The sequence below is a fragment of the Panulirus ornatus genome, chromosome 34, assembly GCF_036320965.1.
Source record: "Panulirus ornatus isolate Po-2019 chromosome 34, ASM3632096v1, whole genome shotgun sequence".
Classification (NCBI taxonomy): Eukaryota; Metazoa; Arthropoda; class Malacostraca; order Decapoda; family Palinuridae; genus Panulirus; species Panulirus ornatus.
In genome coordinates, this window is record NC_092257.1 from 8023453 (window position 1) to 8041129 (window position 17677).

The 17677-nt window shown below is 41.1% G+C and overlaps 1 protein-coding gene across 1 annotated transcript in view; it reads right to left on the reverse strand.

Annotated features, from left to right (window-relative positions):
- LOC139759720 (cell adhesion molecule Dscam1-like) overlaps window positions 1-17677 on the reverse strand; it is a 206320-nt gene that overhangs the window by 2636 nt on the left and 186007 nt on the right. The window contains exons 8-11 of the mRNA XM_071682115.1: window positions 15025-15135; window positions 7905-8082; window positions 3632-3788; window positions 1374-1540 (exon numbers count right to left, since the gene is read on the reverse strand). Of these exons, the coding sequence (XP_071538216.1) occupies window positions 1374-1540; window positions 3632-3788; window positions 7905-8082; window positions 15025-15135 (613 nt within the window). The remainder of the gene's footprint in view (window positions 1-1373; window positions 1541-3631; window positions 3789-7904; window positions 8083-15024; window positions 15136-17677) is intronic.

Consider the following 17677-nt stretch of genomic DNA (forward strand, 5'->3'; position numbering starts at 1 on the left):
ACATTTTCGGGATGACTATACTTCCAGACATCTTTGACGCAGCAGACACAAACCTCTCGTTCCAAATATAATCCACAGTCCATCCAGAACCTTAACCAGCCCTCCTGCCACCCAGTGACTCACTTTAACCCATGGTTTCATCCTCTAGCATGTCCACTTCCAAGTCACTAAAGCTCTCCAAAGCCTTCAGTCCCTCACCGTTCAAAGGTATCCTCACATCATCGTGTCTCCTCCTCCTGCTGTTGCACATCATTACCTTAAATTTGTTGACATTTACTCTCGATTTTCTTTTTTGCACACTTTCCCAAACTCTGTCACCAGCTTCTGGTGTCTCTCTCTCTCTGGAGCCTGCCACCAGAGCCATGCTATGTGCAAATAACAACTGATTCATCCCCCATGTCCCTCCCCACAACACACACACACACACACACACACACCCACACGCACACACACACACACACACGCACACACACACACACACACACACACACACACACACTACCGTTACACCGTAGACCTACCCCTTGTTTTGAAGTTCTTACATTCACCTCCCATCACCTCCACATCCATAAATGAATCAAACCATAGATGACACAACCACGGTGACATCACGTATCCTTGACGCAAGTCCATCTTCACCGAGAGCGACTCACTCTCCTCGCATCCTTCCTGCACACACAGCTTACGCTCCTGGTAAACACTCATTGAATTAGGTAATTTTCCATTTACCTGAGGTATCTGTATTACCTTTCACAGGGCATTATTTCACCAAAATCATACGCTGTCTCCAGATCCATAATTGCCAGATGTCGTTCATTCTCTTTCTCCAAATATTTCTCAAAGAAAACATTTAGTTCATATATCCTCAACCTCTCCAAAAGCCACGCTGTTCTTCCCTAAACCAGATGTTCTTTGCATGTCACCACCCTCTTGATTACCACTCTCCCATGCATACTCAACAGACTTATAATCTCTATGTCACTGTAGAAAACTCACACTTGAAGACGTTGATGTATCCTGAAGGTCGTATTACATTCATAGGAATATTGGTATGCTGAAATCGAGTCTCTCACATAGTCTTACAGACATGTACAGGTCGATACATGTAGTCAAACTGAAGCATTAAGTGAAGTCCAGTTCTACACAGGCTCATACTGGAAGTAAAACACTTACCCTCAGTCACCTACTAGCTCATGAAAGAATATGTTTTGAGTACACAGTCTCTGATGGACACATCATCCCACCAGAACCCAGTCATACTGGTAGCCGGTTTCACTCTACAGTCTTTGCCCTCCATCTCTAACCCTACCTATCATGCACCTTTTATGCTCTCCACTCCGCCTTCCACCTCTCCCCATCACCTGCATAATTACCTTCTGGTCTATCTTGATCCTTGGGTCGGTTGTGAGGGTAGGCAAGCTTCGTATGGTCCAGGAGAGGGCTGGGGGTGGCGACCCCTCTACTACACACACTAAGGTCACCAGCGCCCCTGGTGACACCACCTGCGGCCCACTTGTGTCCACCAGCTGTGGCGCTGCGTCTGTGATAAAGAGAGAAGATGTGAGAAAAAGAACGTCGCAGAAATTGACTGACCTCCTCAGGTGTTTGTAGAGCTCACTCTTAAAGATGGGAAGGTTATAGGAAAATGAAAGGACGATAAAGAGAAGACTTTCACGGCTGCGCTGATTGAAGAATAATAGAGGTGTCATTGTAGTCAACGTTCCTATGACTGTTCTCTTGACAGAGCCTATGAGAAATGGTATCCAGTCAAATGCCACGGACCTAGGCCTTTGTGGCTGAGACAGATGGAGGTATAGACTCCTCACCAAATAAGTCGCCGAAATGATACCTGTAGAACAGACAGAAGGAAGCAACGTTATCATGGACGGAATGGGATGGTCGACGAGAGGTGATAGTAGGAGAGTTAATAAGACGGAAGGTTTTTGAGAGGAAAGTTACCATAGATGTACGAGCAGTATAACACGCCAGAGCGAATGAAAATCCTGCAGATATGGAACAGGTAATTAAAAGTAAAGTCAGTGTGGCACCAATACAACACATCCAGGTTCGGGGGAAGCAGAATTTATGATGTTTAATGTGTGAATTTCCCAGGCTGTGGTTCCGGTGCATTACACATGACAGCTGGAGAATGAATGTGAGCGAATGAAACTCTTTTTTTTCTCTCTTGTTTCTGGCGCTGCCTCGCATTCATACTATTTCAGGGTTGAATTGTTGTGTTCAGAAATTCAGACGTAGGAAGCGACTATGATTTACAGCGATAAAGGTCGGTACTGCGCTTTTTTTTTTCACTGTCAGTTCTAACTAGGTCACTGCTTACCCCTTACAAGATGTTGAGAATCAGGAAAAACGAAAACGAATTTGGAGTCAGGAGCATCGGAGTCAGGAGGTGAGGGAGAGTAAGTTGGAGGAGGAAGGTTGGGATGATCGATGTAAGAGGGATTGATGTGAGAGGCTGCAGACGGGTCGTTTATGGGGAGGAGGAAGTGAGGCAGGACCCGAGGATAGAAGGGTTAACTAACCTCATCGTCGACAACTAGGAAGAGGTTTCAGGTGTTACAAGACGCCATGGAAGATAAGTCTAATGTAAACTAATTTCTACTATGCCTTGAGGATCGAACCCAGGATCATCCGTGTGGCAGACAGGTAGCCTAACCTCAAGGCCTGACTGCTACACAGATGCATGTCCAGGGTTCGCTTCTCAGGGTATAGTGGTAAATAGTTTACATCAAATACCATGTGAACATTACATGGTTGAGATGTAAGATGATCCAGCCTCTTCTGCGTGTTGGTCTTCCACATTAGCTCAGGACCTCCTCATGTCATGCCTGAGAACTAATAACTGGGGTCTAGCCTCAAATAGGATTGGATATAGAAACATTTTCTTTTACAGCAACACCAAAATTGCTAAACTTAAACGTGATGAATTAACGTGATATGCTCTACTTAAAATGACTGGTGTCATGATAATCAAAACTTAGATCCTTCTCTCTTATCAGAATTAGTAACACCAAACTGCAAAGTTTTCAACAAAGGTTAAGGCAGGTGAAGGATTTATGAAGTATGTAAGAGAGAGGATATACGTAACCAGGGTAAGTAAAACTGAAATCAATGTACTTCTCTCACTGTATACTGAACTGATAAGCAAGAGGTCTGCAGTAATTCTTGAAAAAGGATAAAAAGCACTAAAAGTAATTGTGTAGAGAGCGATACCGCTTTATACGAAGAGATAAATTTTCTAATGAAAAGAAAAAAAGTTATAGTTGTAGGAGATTTTAAAAACCTGGGCATAAACTTTTTTTTGTCTGGTAACATAAAGGGAAACAGACCAATCGATTTATATATACCTTCTCAACATGACTCACCAGGCAATGAGGCAATACGAGAGAACAGCACTGGAACCCACCATGAACTGACACCGATGTAATGTCACATTACTCTAGCCCAGCATGACCCATCACTGTGCGAGTATGACCCATCACTGAATCAGTATGACACTCTACTGGCCCAGTGTGATGTACATCATACCCAGAACTAATCCAGCATGACCAGTCATTGACTCGACATGACCTATCGCTGGCCTATCATGACTGATCACCGATGCAATACAGACCTCCGAGTTTGAGCTGGGCGGAGCCCTGAGCGGCGTCCTGAAGGTTGGACACGAGACACTGGTACATTCCGCGGTCCTCCCGACGCACGTCCTCCACCACAACACTCCGCTCCCCCACCAGACGCAGACGGCCGCCCACCTGAAGGGCTCCTCCATCCTGCAGGGAGCAAATTTGATTCCTTTCCGTTATCAAAACATTAGAGTCAAATATTTCTTTATCACACTTTACACTAACTTCAATACTATCTTATCATACTTCAGTTTAACTTCTTTGTTATACTTCATATATCCTCACATACTCCCTTATCATACTTTTAACTTAGATATTACTTTATAATACTTCAGATTAATTAGATACTGTATTATACTTCATACATCTTTACATACTTCTATATCATACTTTTGATTAACTTAGATCTCACTTTATGGTATTACAGATTAACTAAATACTTTATTATACTTCATATATCCTTACATACTCCTATATCATACTTTTGATTAACTTAGATCTTACTTTATAATACTTCATATAAACTAAATACTATTTCATTATACTACAGCTTGACTTGAATATTGCTTTATCATACTTCAGATAAACATAAACTCTACTTTATCATACTTTAGCTTTATCAAACTTCACATTAACTTAAAAGTTACTTTATCATACCTAAGATTAACTTAAATACTACTTCATCATACTTCAGATTAACTTAGATACTGCTTTATCATACATCACATTAACTTAGATACTAATTCATCATGCTTCAGATGAAGTTAGATACTGATGTGAGGGAAGTTAGAATCATACCGAAGTAGATATTCCACAAAGAATGTCAGATTCTCCTGGATAACAGTGTACCTTGTATGACAACGATGACACTATGGCCCGTATTCAAGGACCATACGACGGGCGGTCGACTTTGTGAAGGCGACGAATCTCTGCATCGTCGTAGTCAAGAAAGTGGTAATGCTACGTAAGTCGACGCTGATTGGCTGGCCGGTATGACTATGTGATGAGAGTTTACGACGGAAAATAATCGTTAACAATTACATATTTCATCTCTTGAATGATTATCTATGCATTAAACACATTCGAAAGTATTATCATCTTATGCTAAAGAGATGGGAAAGTATCTTTTTCGAGTCTGGTGCGAGAATGTTATATTTTGCTAATGAATATATCATATAGTCGATTTTTTGCGGCAAGACTCGCACCAGACTCGAAAAAATATTTTCCTGTAACTTTTATTCGAATTCCCATCTCTTTAGCATAAGATGATAATATTTTCGAATGTGTTTAATGCATAGATAATCATTCAAGAGATAAAATATGTAATTATTAATGATTATTTTCGGTCGTAAACTCTCATCGCAAGGGAGTCCCCTTGTGAAGGCTGCCTTCGCAACGTTCCAATAATTCATCACATAGACATACCAGCTAGCCAATCAGCGTCGACCTGCGTCGCATTACCATGTACTTGATTACGACGATGCGAAGATTCGTCGCCTTCACAAAGTCGACCGCCCGTCGTATCGTTCTGAAAGACAGGCATATGTAACACAATGATAGCACTGCATCACACAATGATGGTTTAGTATGATTCAATGATGGCGTTGTATTACACAATGTTAGTTCTATATAAGACGGTTTTAGCAATGTATCACACAGTGGTGGCCCTGTATAACACAATGGCCATCCTGTATTACACAATGGTGGCACTACATGACACAGTGGTAGCACTGTATGTTACAATGGCGGTATTGTATCACACACAGGTGGTACTTCATCACAGAAAGTAGTGTTACTACATGGCATGATGTGTCACATAATGATGGTCTTGTAACACACATATACAAGGGTGCACCTGCAGTGTAACGGAGTATGTGAGAGCGTTCATGTATATATCCATCTATCAATCCGTGTTTGACGTTTTGTTAAATCGTATTTATGAACATTCCCTAGTAGATTAACCTTGTCATTGCAAGTCTCACCGGCTATGATGGCAGGGAGGTTGTGAAACAGCTAAAGCCTATTGCTCACGCTATCATTTGTGACGGTTCCATGCTGCATATAATCAAATAATCCCTCGGAATCCATATAGATCCATTAGCACACTTCTCCCGCCATGTCGCCAACTGCAGTGACCAATACCTGATCTCACTCTCCATTACCAGGTACACAAGCCCAGGGCAGGACCCTCACCAAGTTATCCAGTCCAAGCTATTCAGAAACACAAAGATCATCCCAGGTAGGGATTTGAATAACGGAAAGGGACAGATTATCAACAGCGACATACAAACCAATATGCACATTCCAGTAGAATGTATAACTGGACAACATTATTTTTCAAAATCCCTCAGCTCTTACAGAATCATGCAGTATATTTATGAAGCTTAGATATCTGACGGGACATCATTCATTTGAATGGTGAATTGTTAAAGTGTATCCATGAAGAACCCAACGCAATGAATAAACTCCAACAGCTCGAATGTCAATTTCATAGAGTAAAGCACATGGGGGCACAGGAAACTGCAACACTCGTCACTGGTTCTCGCTTTCCATGACATCAGAAACTGTCGTCAGTTCGCCACTGTGTACCCCCGCTCACCCTCTTGACCTGAGGCCTCACTTCCTTAGGCCAGGCCTCGGGAGAGAGTGGTCTCCACGTCGTAACTCGTCCAATATAGGATCCAAATCCATCTCCCGGATCACACTGGTACTAAGTGAGCCGAATGCTACACACCACGAAAGACAATCCAACAAAGAGAGAATGTGGCTGACGTCGATAATGTCACCAAGGCCTCGCGTCTGCTTAATTTGCCACTTCTTCAGCATCAAACTCTTAACAGAAAACGGGACATCAACAACAAGACGTTTTCCAATAATGATGCATCTCTGTAGGGACGTAGCTCATCTTACTACCCAAATACAAACCATCAAATTCCACCTCAATCTTGTTAGTGCTTCGATAAGACTAACTAACAGCCATTTGCTCTTCCCGATCAGAGGTGAATAACCCAAGTACCAGTTCGCGAAGTGCGGATACTTTCCCCTCAGAAAATGAGTGATCGAATCATAGTGTGATATTCTCGTGTCACACTAACTTCTACATCAATTCTGGTCTATACAGCACATAACTCAGTACACATCGCTCATATCAAGACCTTCGCTCCTGCTGTGCTTAAGCATATGATAAAACAAATCAAGAAAGACACGGCATTTTCTTGACACTCGAAGATCCTTGATTTCACCCAGAGTTAGGTGGATTCTCGGCCACGGAACTGACTAGTCTCGCCCTGGTTTACTGGCCTACCCTTCCGGCCCTTGCCGTATAGTTTTCAACTGGAGTCGTAGCGCTGTAAAATTCATCCAGGCTTTCCCTTGCCCGATGACTGTCTCTCGCAGCCCAGTGTTGTGACAAGGTAATCTGGAGGTGAGCAGCAAAATGATATTCCGCGTTTAAACTTCAGTTTTGCATTGCAGTGTCGCACAGGATTGGCGCTGTATGACACTATGTCTGCACATCATATAGAGGTGCACAATATATATATATATATATATATATATATATATATATATATATATATATATATATATATATATATATATATATATATATATATATATGAAAGATTCGTTATGTGTTTTATGACTGAGTTGTATGTGTAATTGACTGGTTCATGTAGACATTTGTGAAGAGGTTCATGATAACTATGAGTATTATAGTGATAGTACCTGTGGTAGCACAGATATAGCTGTATGAATATAGACATAAGACAGTGAGATGTGGACAATGTTCTGTGAGGTTTTCAGGGAACGTAGATGTGTACAAGATGTGTGGTAAAGAGCTTTTGCAGTAAGTTGTTTAGTGTTTATGTTGAGAAGCTCCAGAGGACAAAATGTCGGAGAATCAAGGGTGGGACCAATTGAGTGGAAAATAGAGAGAAATTAGGAAACGGGGAAGAAGAAATATAAGGAGGAAGCAATACGAATTTTGGAGGAGTGTAATACCTGCCTTGATTCAATAAGCCAGGTAATTATTGGGAAACACGAGAATGGTAGGACTTTCAAGCTTCGAGGTGTAGGAGAGGTAAGCAGTTATCAAAACGGCCCACCCGTTACTTGCTAAAGAGACACACAAAGTTTAAAAAATATAAAAGCGAGTATTTGCTATTATAGATAGAATAAGTCAGCAGTTAGAAATAACAAAGTAATCACGTACTTAAAGAGATTTAATGACTGATTCTTAACCCTACAGCAAGACGTGTCTACCTTGATCCAGGTGATAGCATCTTGGGGGAAGCCCTCCGCAGAACAGTTGAAAGTTGCCACGCCGCCCACGTCCACCGTCTGCACCTGAGGGCTGATGTGGGCGGTGAGAGGCGCCCGCACCTCGAGCGTGGTATGAGCCCTCTCTGAACCCACGCTGCTCGCCACCACACACACGTACCTGCAGCAGAACAGTCGGCAAGTATTAACGGTGAAGCACCCCGTGGGTCAGCACAGGATTGAGGCTGTATGGAACACAGACAAAGACAGGGACCGATGTGCCAACCTGTTCCTGTGAACTTTCAGGGAACCAGAGCCCACTGTGTACCCAAGATGTGCCTTGTACATCTTTTCTCGTAAGTTGTCTTATTTTATGTTGAAGGCTCCAGCCACGGACAAAAGTCCACATCAAGGCTGGGCCTTAATTGAAATATAGAGAGAATTAGGAAAGGGAAGAAGAAAATATAAGGGGAAGCAATTACGAATTTTGGAGGAAGTGTAAAACCTGCCTTTTCAATAATGCCAGGTTATATTTATTGGGAAAGACACGAGAAGGTAGAGACTTTCAAAGCTTCGAGGTGTAGGGAAGGAAGCAGTTATCAAAACGGCCCACCCTTGAATTGCTAAAGGCCACAGAGTAATAATCTAAAGCCGAGTATTGTGCTGTCTAGCTAGAGGTAGGGGCACATAAGCAGCCAGCTCTCGGGAGCAAAAACCAAAGTAATGATTGTAGAAGAGGGAAAGTTTAACCACCATAGCAGCTTTGGGCAAAAGGGTCAAGTTTAGAAGATAGCCTGGGACAGTTTACAAGAACACCGTTTTTGATTCATCTCTAAGTAAGGATGCACCTCAGATGTGAGAGCAGTACTCCGTACAAAGACGAATCAATCCCTTGTCCATACGGAGCAACTGTTCATAACAAAAGTTTCGACCTAGACAGGACACCTAGTTAATTAGAGGCAGACTTACCTATTCCTGTAATGTGGGGTTTCAAAGAAAGAGTGGATGTTATATCGGTAACGAGTCTGTTCATTGAGTCAAGAGATGAGAATACAGAACCCTCAAAGAAGAGACGAGAGTTGTGAGGAGTTTTCTATAGAGAGATGGGTAGAAACTGGGTCTTAGAGGAATTAAACTTAACTAGATTTCGTCTACCCCAAATGAGACATCCTGTCCAAGTTCGAGCTTACTAAGGAAACTGTGTCAAGACGAGATGCAGATCGAGAGAGGAGAAGAATTGAAGGATGTGGATAAGTGCAATGTTCATTCGTCAGCATATGAGTACACTGGATTGTTTGTGGAGGAGAGGAAATTGTTGAAAAGGAGGGAAAAATGTGCATGGGACACCGCTTTTGATGGAGAAAAGGTAGGAGGCTGATAGATCGTCCAGAGAGGAAGCTAGATATGAAGGAGCAAAATGAGGAAGGGAAGCCAAAAGAGGGGAGCTTAGAGATGAGACCTCGGTGTCACACCCTGTCAAAATCCTTGAATATGTCAAGGGCAACTACACATGACTTCCCAAAATCTTTCATGGATGATGACTAGACATTAGTAAGATAGGAGAGAATGTCACCAATGGATCTTTCATTACGGGAGCCGTACTGATGATCAGAGGGAAGACTGTGAGTTATGAGGTGTCTAAGGATATGGGATTCAAAGACTAAGGAAATGGTAGATGTCAAAGCAATAGAACGATACAAGGGTCAGCACGCTCACCCTGTATCACTGCACGCTTCTAAGGAGGATAAGTTTTGTTTTAAACAGAAACAGAACAGACGAGCAACCACAGGTACAAGCTCAGTGGCACACTTTCAGTACATGGGAATGAATGCCATCACGACTATAAACCTTGCTCGTGTCCAGAGAGAGAAGCGCTTCTCGAACAGTCCGAAATGAGGTTATGTGGAGAGACATAGGATTAGTAGGACGAACATCAGGGGATGAAGGACTGTTAGAATCATCCAAGGTGGAGTTAAAGGAAACAGTAACCAAAGAGAGTTGCTTTGTCAATAGGAGAGGCAGCTATACTACCATCAGAACGGAAAAGTGAAGGAGAGTTAGAGCGACAGAAGTTGTTAGAGATGTCCTTAGCTGAAGACCAAAAAGACCTATCAGTGGATGACGAGGAGAGGTTATCTCACTTCTGTCAATAAAGGAAACGCTTTGCTTCACGAATAACGTGATTGCAGTGATTACGACTGTTATAAAGCTTAATACGTAGTTAATGAGATGGCCTTGATTAATGCACTCATATGCCCATGTCGTCTCACCTACCATACAAAAAGTCTAAGTAATGGCGTCGACTCTCACGCTAACACTTTAACACGAACCCCGAACCCGAAAGTGAGAAAGACCTCCATTCCCATCAACATATGAGGAAGGTTTGCCCCTTTCACTGGGGAACTGATTTTACTTAACAGGAGTCGCATCAAATTATGCTCCGCAAGTCGGTAATTCTCAAGTTTACTTCAATTAAAGATGGATTACTCAACGGTGAAAATCACTTCTGCTTTTTATACCTTGAGGCTTACGGTATAATTCCTGCAATAATAACAACGGTCTTATTTGTATAACTCAGAGAGGAAAGGTTTGTAAGCTGCTTCAGTACAGAAACGGAGAAAATTGGGGATTTCAGATGAAATATAATGAGCCTGATAGTTCAGACTAGATAGCTTTGAATGCCATAGATCCCAGACATATCTCTGAGAAATAGATAAAACTCTTTTTCATATAAATTGGAGAAAGAAGAAATCTGAGTAAAGGGGATAATCTGATATCTATATTGTAGTTGCGATTTCTTTGTTTTGTTTGTTTCAACTTGGGGATTTTACTGGTTCCTGGAGTACAAGGATACCACATGATTAATGTGTGTCATCGACAACTCAAGAGTGGGCCATTTTGATTCCTACCTCTTTCCCTACACGTCGAAGCTTTGGAACTCTCTACCTTCTCATGTCTTTCCCAATAACTATGACCTGGCATATTTCAAAAGACAGGTCCTTCACTTCCTCCAAAATTCGTAAATACTTTCCCATGTCTTTTCATTTTCCGTTTCATAATTCTCTCTATATTTCAATTAAGGCCCGGCCTTGATGTGGACTATTGGCCATGACTGGAGCCTCCAATATAACAAAACAAAAAAAGAAAAAATCACAACTGCTGTGATAGCTCGGCCGCAATTAAAGACTGAATCAATTTCCACTTCATAACCCGATCAAAGCAAGATGTGTAATGACACACACACACACACACACACACACACACACACACACACACACACACACACACACACACATACAGGGACCTCTGTGGTGTAGCGTTAGAGTTGCGAACCGTCACACATGCATGGGCCGCCTAGGATCAAACCTGCATTGGTTTGAATTCTGGTCGCAGCAGCTGGTCGACAGTCCACCCAGCTTATTCATTCTCTTCTATAGGCTAGTGTGTGTATTGGTGAGTGGGTGTGGGTGTACATGCGTAGAGGTAAAGATATGGTAAACATACGTATAGAAGGTTGAGAAGACGGGGCAACACAAGTGTAAAACTCTCTTCATAAAACACGAATCGTAATCACATCCAAGGATATTTGAGGAATTGCATGGAACTTAAGTGTTTTCACAGTGGGAAACACTATAACCCAATACCAGAAATATGGAACTGGAAGGTCTTGGAAAGCACCGAAATGTCTGGAAAAGACATTTGCAGAATACCTAAGGATCTTTAGTGAAACATTAACAAACCGCTTGGAATGTTACTCAGGGTGTCGCTGGGGAAAAGTAATGACCAAGAGAATGGAAAACATCGTGCCCATTTATGAGAAGGGAGATCGGGAGGTGGTGCTAGACTACGGCTCGGTCTCCTTGACGAGTGTGGTGTGTGAGGTGATGAAAAAGATAGATCATAAAGCAAATGGATGACTTCCGGCAGATGAGAAATAAACAAAGTGAGTAACAGTACAGTGGTTTTACGGGAACGAGGTCATGTGTAACGAGTGTCTTAGCTTTCTACGAGAGAGTGAACTCTGTTTTAGACAAGAGAGAAGTATGGGTCGATTGCCTGTATTTGGACTGCCAGAAAGTAATTGACACTGTTCCATATAGGTACAATAGTAAAGAAACTGGTTCTTCTGGCAGAAACAAGGGTAAGACTCCTTTGATGGACAGAAGAGGATGTTAGAGGAAGAGAACAAAGAACGCATTTCAAAAGGAACCTTAATGAAATGGGTTGAGGTCAACAGTGGCGTTCCGCAGGGTTCGCATCTGTGGCCACTGCACTTCCTGATCTATGTGAATGACTTGCCAGAAGGATTATACTACTACCTAGATATGTTTGCGGATGATACCCAGTTCATGGGAGAAATGAAAATCGTGGGGGATTGCATCAACTCACAAGGGAACTATGATGACTTTCCAAAGTTGATCTGAGGCACAGGGTGAAGAAATCAGCCTAAATAATGTAACACAATAAGGTCTCAATAAAGGGAAGCCTTGCTATGAAGACTCTCTTACAGGAACTGAGTTGCAGTAATGGATGCGAGAAAGCCTTGGGAATGAACAACGTCCCTAACCCTTCCCCCAGATTCTCACTTCAGAAGAATAGTGAAGGAGGCAAACGGTATTCAGGCAGATATCAAAATAGAGTTCAACTTCGCGTATAAGGATATGTTCAGCAAGCTATTCACATTCTACATGAGGCCAAAATTATAGTATGCTTCACAAGTTTGATCACAGCACTTAGAGAGGTACAACTAAAAGACAAAATATAGAGGATGTTTATAAATGTGTTACAAAAATGAAGAAAGATGAGTTCCAAACAAAGGCTAGAGGCCTTGAATTTGTCAGCCATGGAAGAGAAAGGAGTAAGAGATAACCTGATCACAATTCTCAGACTTTGAGCCAGCTTGATGTTGTAGACAGTAAACACACCCTCGAAAATGATCAGAGATAGGAAAACCAGAGGCCATAACACGAAATCAAGCAAGACACTTGTTAGAGAAAATGTATAGAGAAGTACTTTTGTTATATAAAGATAATGGCTGAATGGGACATACTTAAAGCTGCACTGCAAATGTGGACAGCTCAGAGAAATTGAAAGAAATCATTTAGCAGTTGAAAAAGATCAAGAGATGGGGTCCCACGAGTGTAAAACTCCCTCCACGTAGAGTACAAATAGGTAAATACAAATATATAACCACACACACACACACACACACGCACACACACACACTGGAGAGTGTGGTATCAGTGAGCACGTCAGTCATACACATAGCCATAACGTGCAGTAATCAACACATCCAGCAATTTCTCTTTTATATTAACTGAAGGACTTCGACGCTGCAACCTTCAGTATCGAGTGTCCACAGTCTTTAACATATGCCAACTTTTACATAGCTAATATAAAAAGAGAAAACATCTATCTATAAATCTATCTATCCATCTCTCTATCCATTCATCTATCTATCTATCTATCTATATATATATATATATATATATATATATATATATATATATATATATATATATATATATATATATATATATATATATATATATATATATATATATATATATTCCTATGAGTCCACGGGGAAAATGAAACACGAAAGTTCCCAAGTGCACTTTCGTGTAATAATCACATCATCAGGGGAGACACAAGAGAGAATTATAACAGTCAGTTGATATGCATCGAAGAGACGAAGCTAGGACGCCATTTAGTAAACATATGATTGTCCAAAACATACAACGAGCGTTCATAAACTTATCATTTTACAAATCTTATCAACAATAAAGTTATCTAATTTGTATAGACCATCACTAATATTAAGATTATAATTCTTTGTGTATTTAATAATAGAAGATTCAATGATATTTCTCTTGTTAATAGAGTTAGAGTTAACAACTGAGATGGCGTTACTCCAGTCAATACAATGATCATAGTTTTTAACATGATTAAACAAGGCATTTGATTCTTGTCCTATTCTTATACTATATTTATATTGCTTACGTCTAACTGAAAGATCCTTACCAGTCTGACCAACATAAGATTTATCACAGTTTCCACAAGGCACTTTATAGATGCAACCAAGAGAATTTTCTGGTGAATTCCTGATTAAGATATTCTTTATAGTATTATTGTCGCTAAAGGCAACATTTACATTAAAGGATTTAAGCAACATGGGAAGCAAAATGAAAGATTATTAAAAGGGAGAACTAAAAGATTCTTGGTGTCAATGAGAGGTTTGGGCTCAACTCTATAAAATGATTTCTTTGCTAACTTAAGGGATTTATCAATGAAAGATCTAGGGTACTTTAACTTAGATCCAATAGAATATATCTTCTCAAACTCATCATCAATAAATTCTGGACTGCAAATACGTAATGCCCTAAGGAACATAGATTGAAATGATGATAAGTTAACTCTGTCATGTTGAGATGATGTGATTATTACACGAAAGTGCACTTGGGAACTTTTCGTGTTTCATTTTCCCCGTGGACTCATAGGAATATCTTGATCACGCGCAAAATTGTGATCCTTTCCAACATATATATATATATATATATATATATATATATATATATATATATATATATATATATATATATATATATATATATATATATATATATATATATATATATATATATATATATATATATATATATATATCATATTAAATTCATTTCAGTGGCTTGGATATAACTACATAAACACATACACCTTTGTTAGGAATCAGTTATGCAGAAGTGTTGACAACCAAACACGTAGGTAGCAAAAGATACACAGGTACTGTCAGGTCCCTAGGAACAAACCTGTTATAGTGTCTGCCAAAAGCTAACACCAGGTAATGGTTTCTTACACGATGAAATGGAACTCATAATGTTCTTATCCAACACCAATCAAGGTACATAGCGTGAGCTTCGGTCATCATGAAGACATGCATGTTTCTGGGTACGACTACACAGAGGGACACAGACAATGTTAAGTGTTCCTCATTCTTCATAATATATATTCCCACATCACGCACGTTGTCCGTGACTGACTCCAGCCAGTATGAGAGACGAACTCAATTGCTTACTCAACGTTAGGTTGTTGTAATCGAGGGAGACGCTTGTGACTTTCCTACCTGCCGGCGTCTGCTGCGGTGACTTGCCGTATGAGAAGCGACCCTCCCACCTGCTGGATGCGTCCGTCTTGCACCACCGTCACCTCCTCTTTCCCGGAGATCCGACGCCACCTGGCAGGTCACATACATGTTCTCAGCATGTTTCCCACATGGTCGATCACCGACGTGTACAATGAAAATTGCAAGACTTCACTCAGGTCTTAGAATATAATAAATGGAGAAAAAAAATGATAAAGATATGAGCATAATTTTCCGACAAAGATGATACCATTCAAGCCAAAGTATGATGAAATAAGAAAAGTGAAATATGATTTGACAATGGCCTCAGCACTTAAGGGGTTTCATCAAATCTAGTATTGCATTCGTGAGAATGGAAATGAGGTGACACAGTGTGTATACAGAGTGACACTGATTTGATACTGGAAAAAAAAAAAACTATGATTCAGTACACCCCAGTGTGAACAATGGCAGCGAAATGATGAAAGGCAAAATGATATTTGATGAAATGAGGTTTCTGTCGTAATGATGTGAGAGGGGAAGTGACTGTGTTGGTAGTGAGAATGAACAGGTGACTGTTCGCTGTTGATGAGAGGAAACAGAGACTGGTGAGTGTTTGCTGGTGGAGAGAGTAAACAGAGACTGGTGACTGTTTGCTGGTGGAGAGAGTAAACAGAGACTGGTGACTGTTTGCTGGTGGAGAGAGTAAACAGAGACTGGTGACTGTTTGTTGACGATGAATGTGGTTGGTGACTGTATGTTGCTGGCGACAGAACATAATGATTACATTTGTTTGCGACTTTAGACAATGACTGTTAATAGTATGTAGTTCACGAGGGCAAGTAGTGACTGAACGTTGCTACAAATGCGGCTTGTGACTGATGTTGAAACTGGACAGTGACAGGTGACCGTTGACTATGGGAGGAAGGAGAGTGTGGCAATAGAGACTGTATGTTCTTGGTGATAATGGGCAGCGCGCAGTGACTGTATGTTGTTGGATGAAAGTCGACAGTCATAGATGACTGTATGTCGTTGGTGGGAGTGGTAGTACCTGTTGACAAGATGCTGTTGGTGAGTGTAGAAGGTGACTGATGACTGTATGTGCATTGTGAGTGAGAAATGTTTGGTGAGTGACTGTATGTTACTGGTGGTACGATGTCCCAACTGATGACTGCTTGCAGTGAATGGTTGGTGAATGGATACGGCGGTTGTCGACCATGTGTAATGTATAATGACCAAATACAGCTGATGAGTGTCAGCTCTATATAGAATGTATAGAGATGAGCGTGCATGGCCTAATAACTACATAATCTTATCATGAAGTAGTGAGAGTAAGTGAGCTTGGAAAAGAGGCTTGTGTGAAGAAGTACCAGGAAAGATTGGGTGTAGAATGGCGAAAGGTGAGAGAAATTGACGTGAGGGGAGTGGTAGAGGAATGGAATGAATTTAGGAAGCAGTTATGGCATGTGCAAAAGATGTATGTGACATGAGAAAGGTGGGAAGTGGGCAGATTAGAAAGGATAGTGAGGATGATATGAAGTTAAGTTGTTAGTGAAAGAGAAAAGTGAGGCGTTTGGACGATACTTGCAAGGAAGAGGTGCAAATGACTGGGAGATGTATAAAAGAAAGCGGCAGGAGGTCAAGAGAAAGGTGCATGGGTTGAAAAAGAGGGCAAATAAGAGTTGGGATGAGAGGGTATCATTAAACTTTAGGGAGACTAAAAAGATGTTTCGGAAGGAGGTAAATAACGTGCGTAAAACAAGAGAACAAATGGGAACATCGGTGAAGGGGGCAAGTGAGGAAGTAATAACAGGTAGTGATGAAGTGAGGAGATGGAGTGAGTATTTCAAAGGTTTGTTGAATGTGTTTGATGATAGAGTGGCAGATATAGGGTGTTTTGGTCAGGGAGGTGTGCAAAGTGAATGGGTTAGGGAGCAGAGTTTGCTTAAGAGGGAAGAGCTAGTGAAAGCTTTGAGGAAGATAAAGTTCGGCATGGCGGCGGGTTTGGATGATATTGCACCAGAATATGTTATAGAAGGGGGTAACTGTGTTGTTAATTGGATGGTACGGATATTCACTGTATGTATGGGTCATGGTGAAATGCCTGAGGATTGGCGGAATGCATACATAGTGCCATTGTGCAAAGGAAAAGGCGATAAAGGTGATTGTTCAAACTACAGAGACTTAAGTTTGTTGAGTACTCTTGGGAAATGATATAGGAGGGTATTGTTTGAGAGGTTGAAGGCATGTATGTACAGAGCATCAGATTTGGGAAGAGCAGTGTGGTTTTAGAAGGGGTAGAGGATGTATGGAACAAGTGTTCGCCTTGAAGAATGTGTGTGAGAAATACTTAGAAAAACAGATGGATTTGTATGTAACATTCTTGGATCAGGAGAAAGAAATGATAGGGTTGATAGAGATACTTTGTGGGAGGTCTTAAGAGTGTATGGTGTGGGAGGTAAGTTGCTGAAAGCAGTGAAAAGTTTTTACCAAGGATGTAAGGCATATGTAAGAGTAGGAAGAGAGAAAATTGATCGGTTCGCAATGAATGTCGTTCTACGGCAGGGGTGTGTGATTTCCCCATGTTTGTTTAGCCTGTTTATGGATGGGGTGGTAAAGGAGGTAAATGCAAGAGTTGTGGAAAGAGGGGCGATGG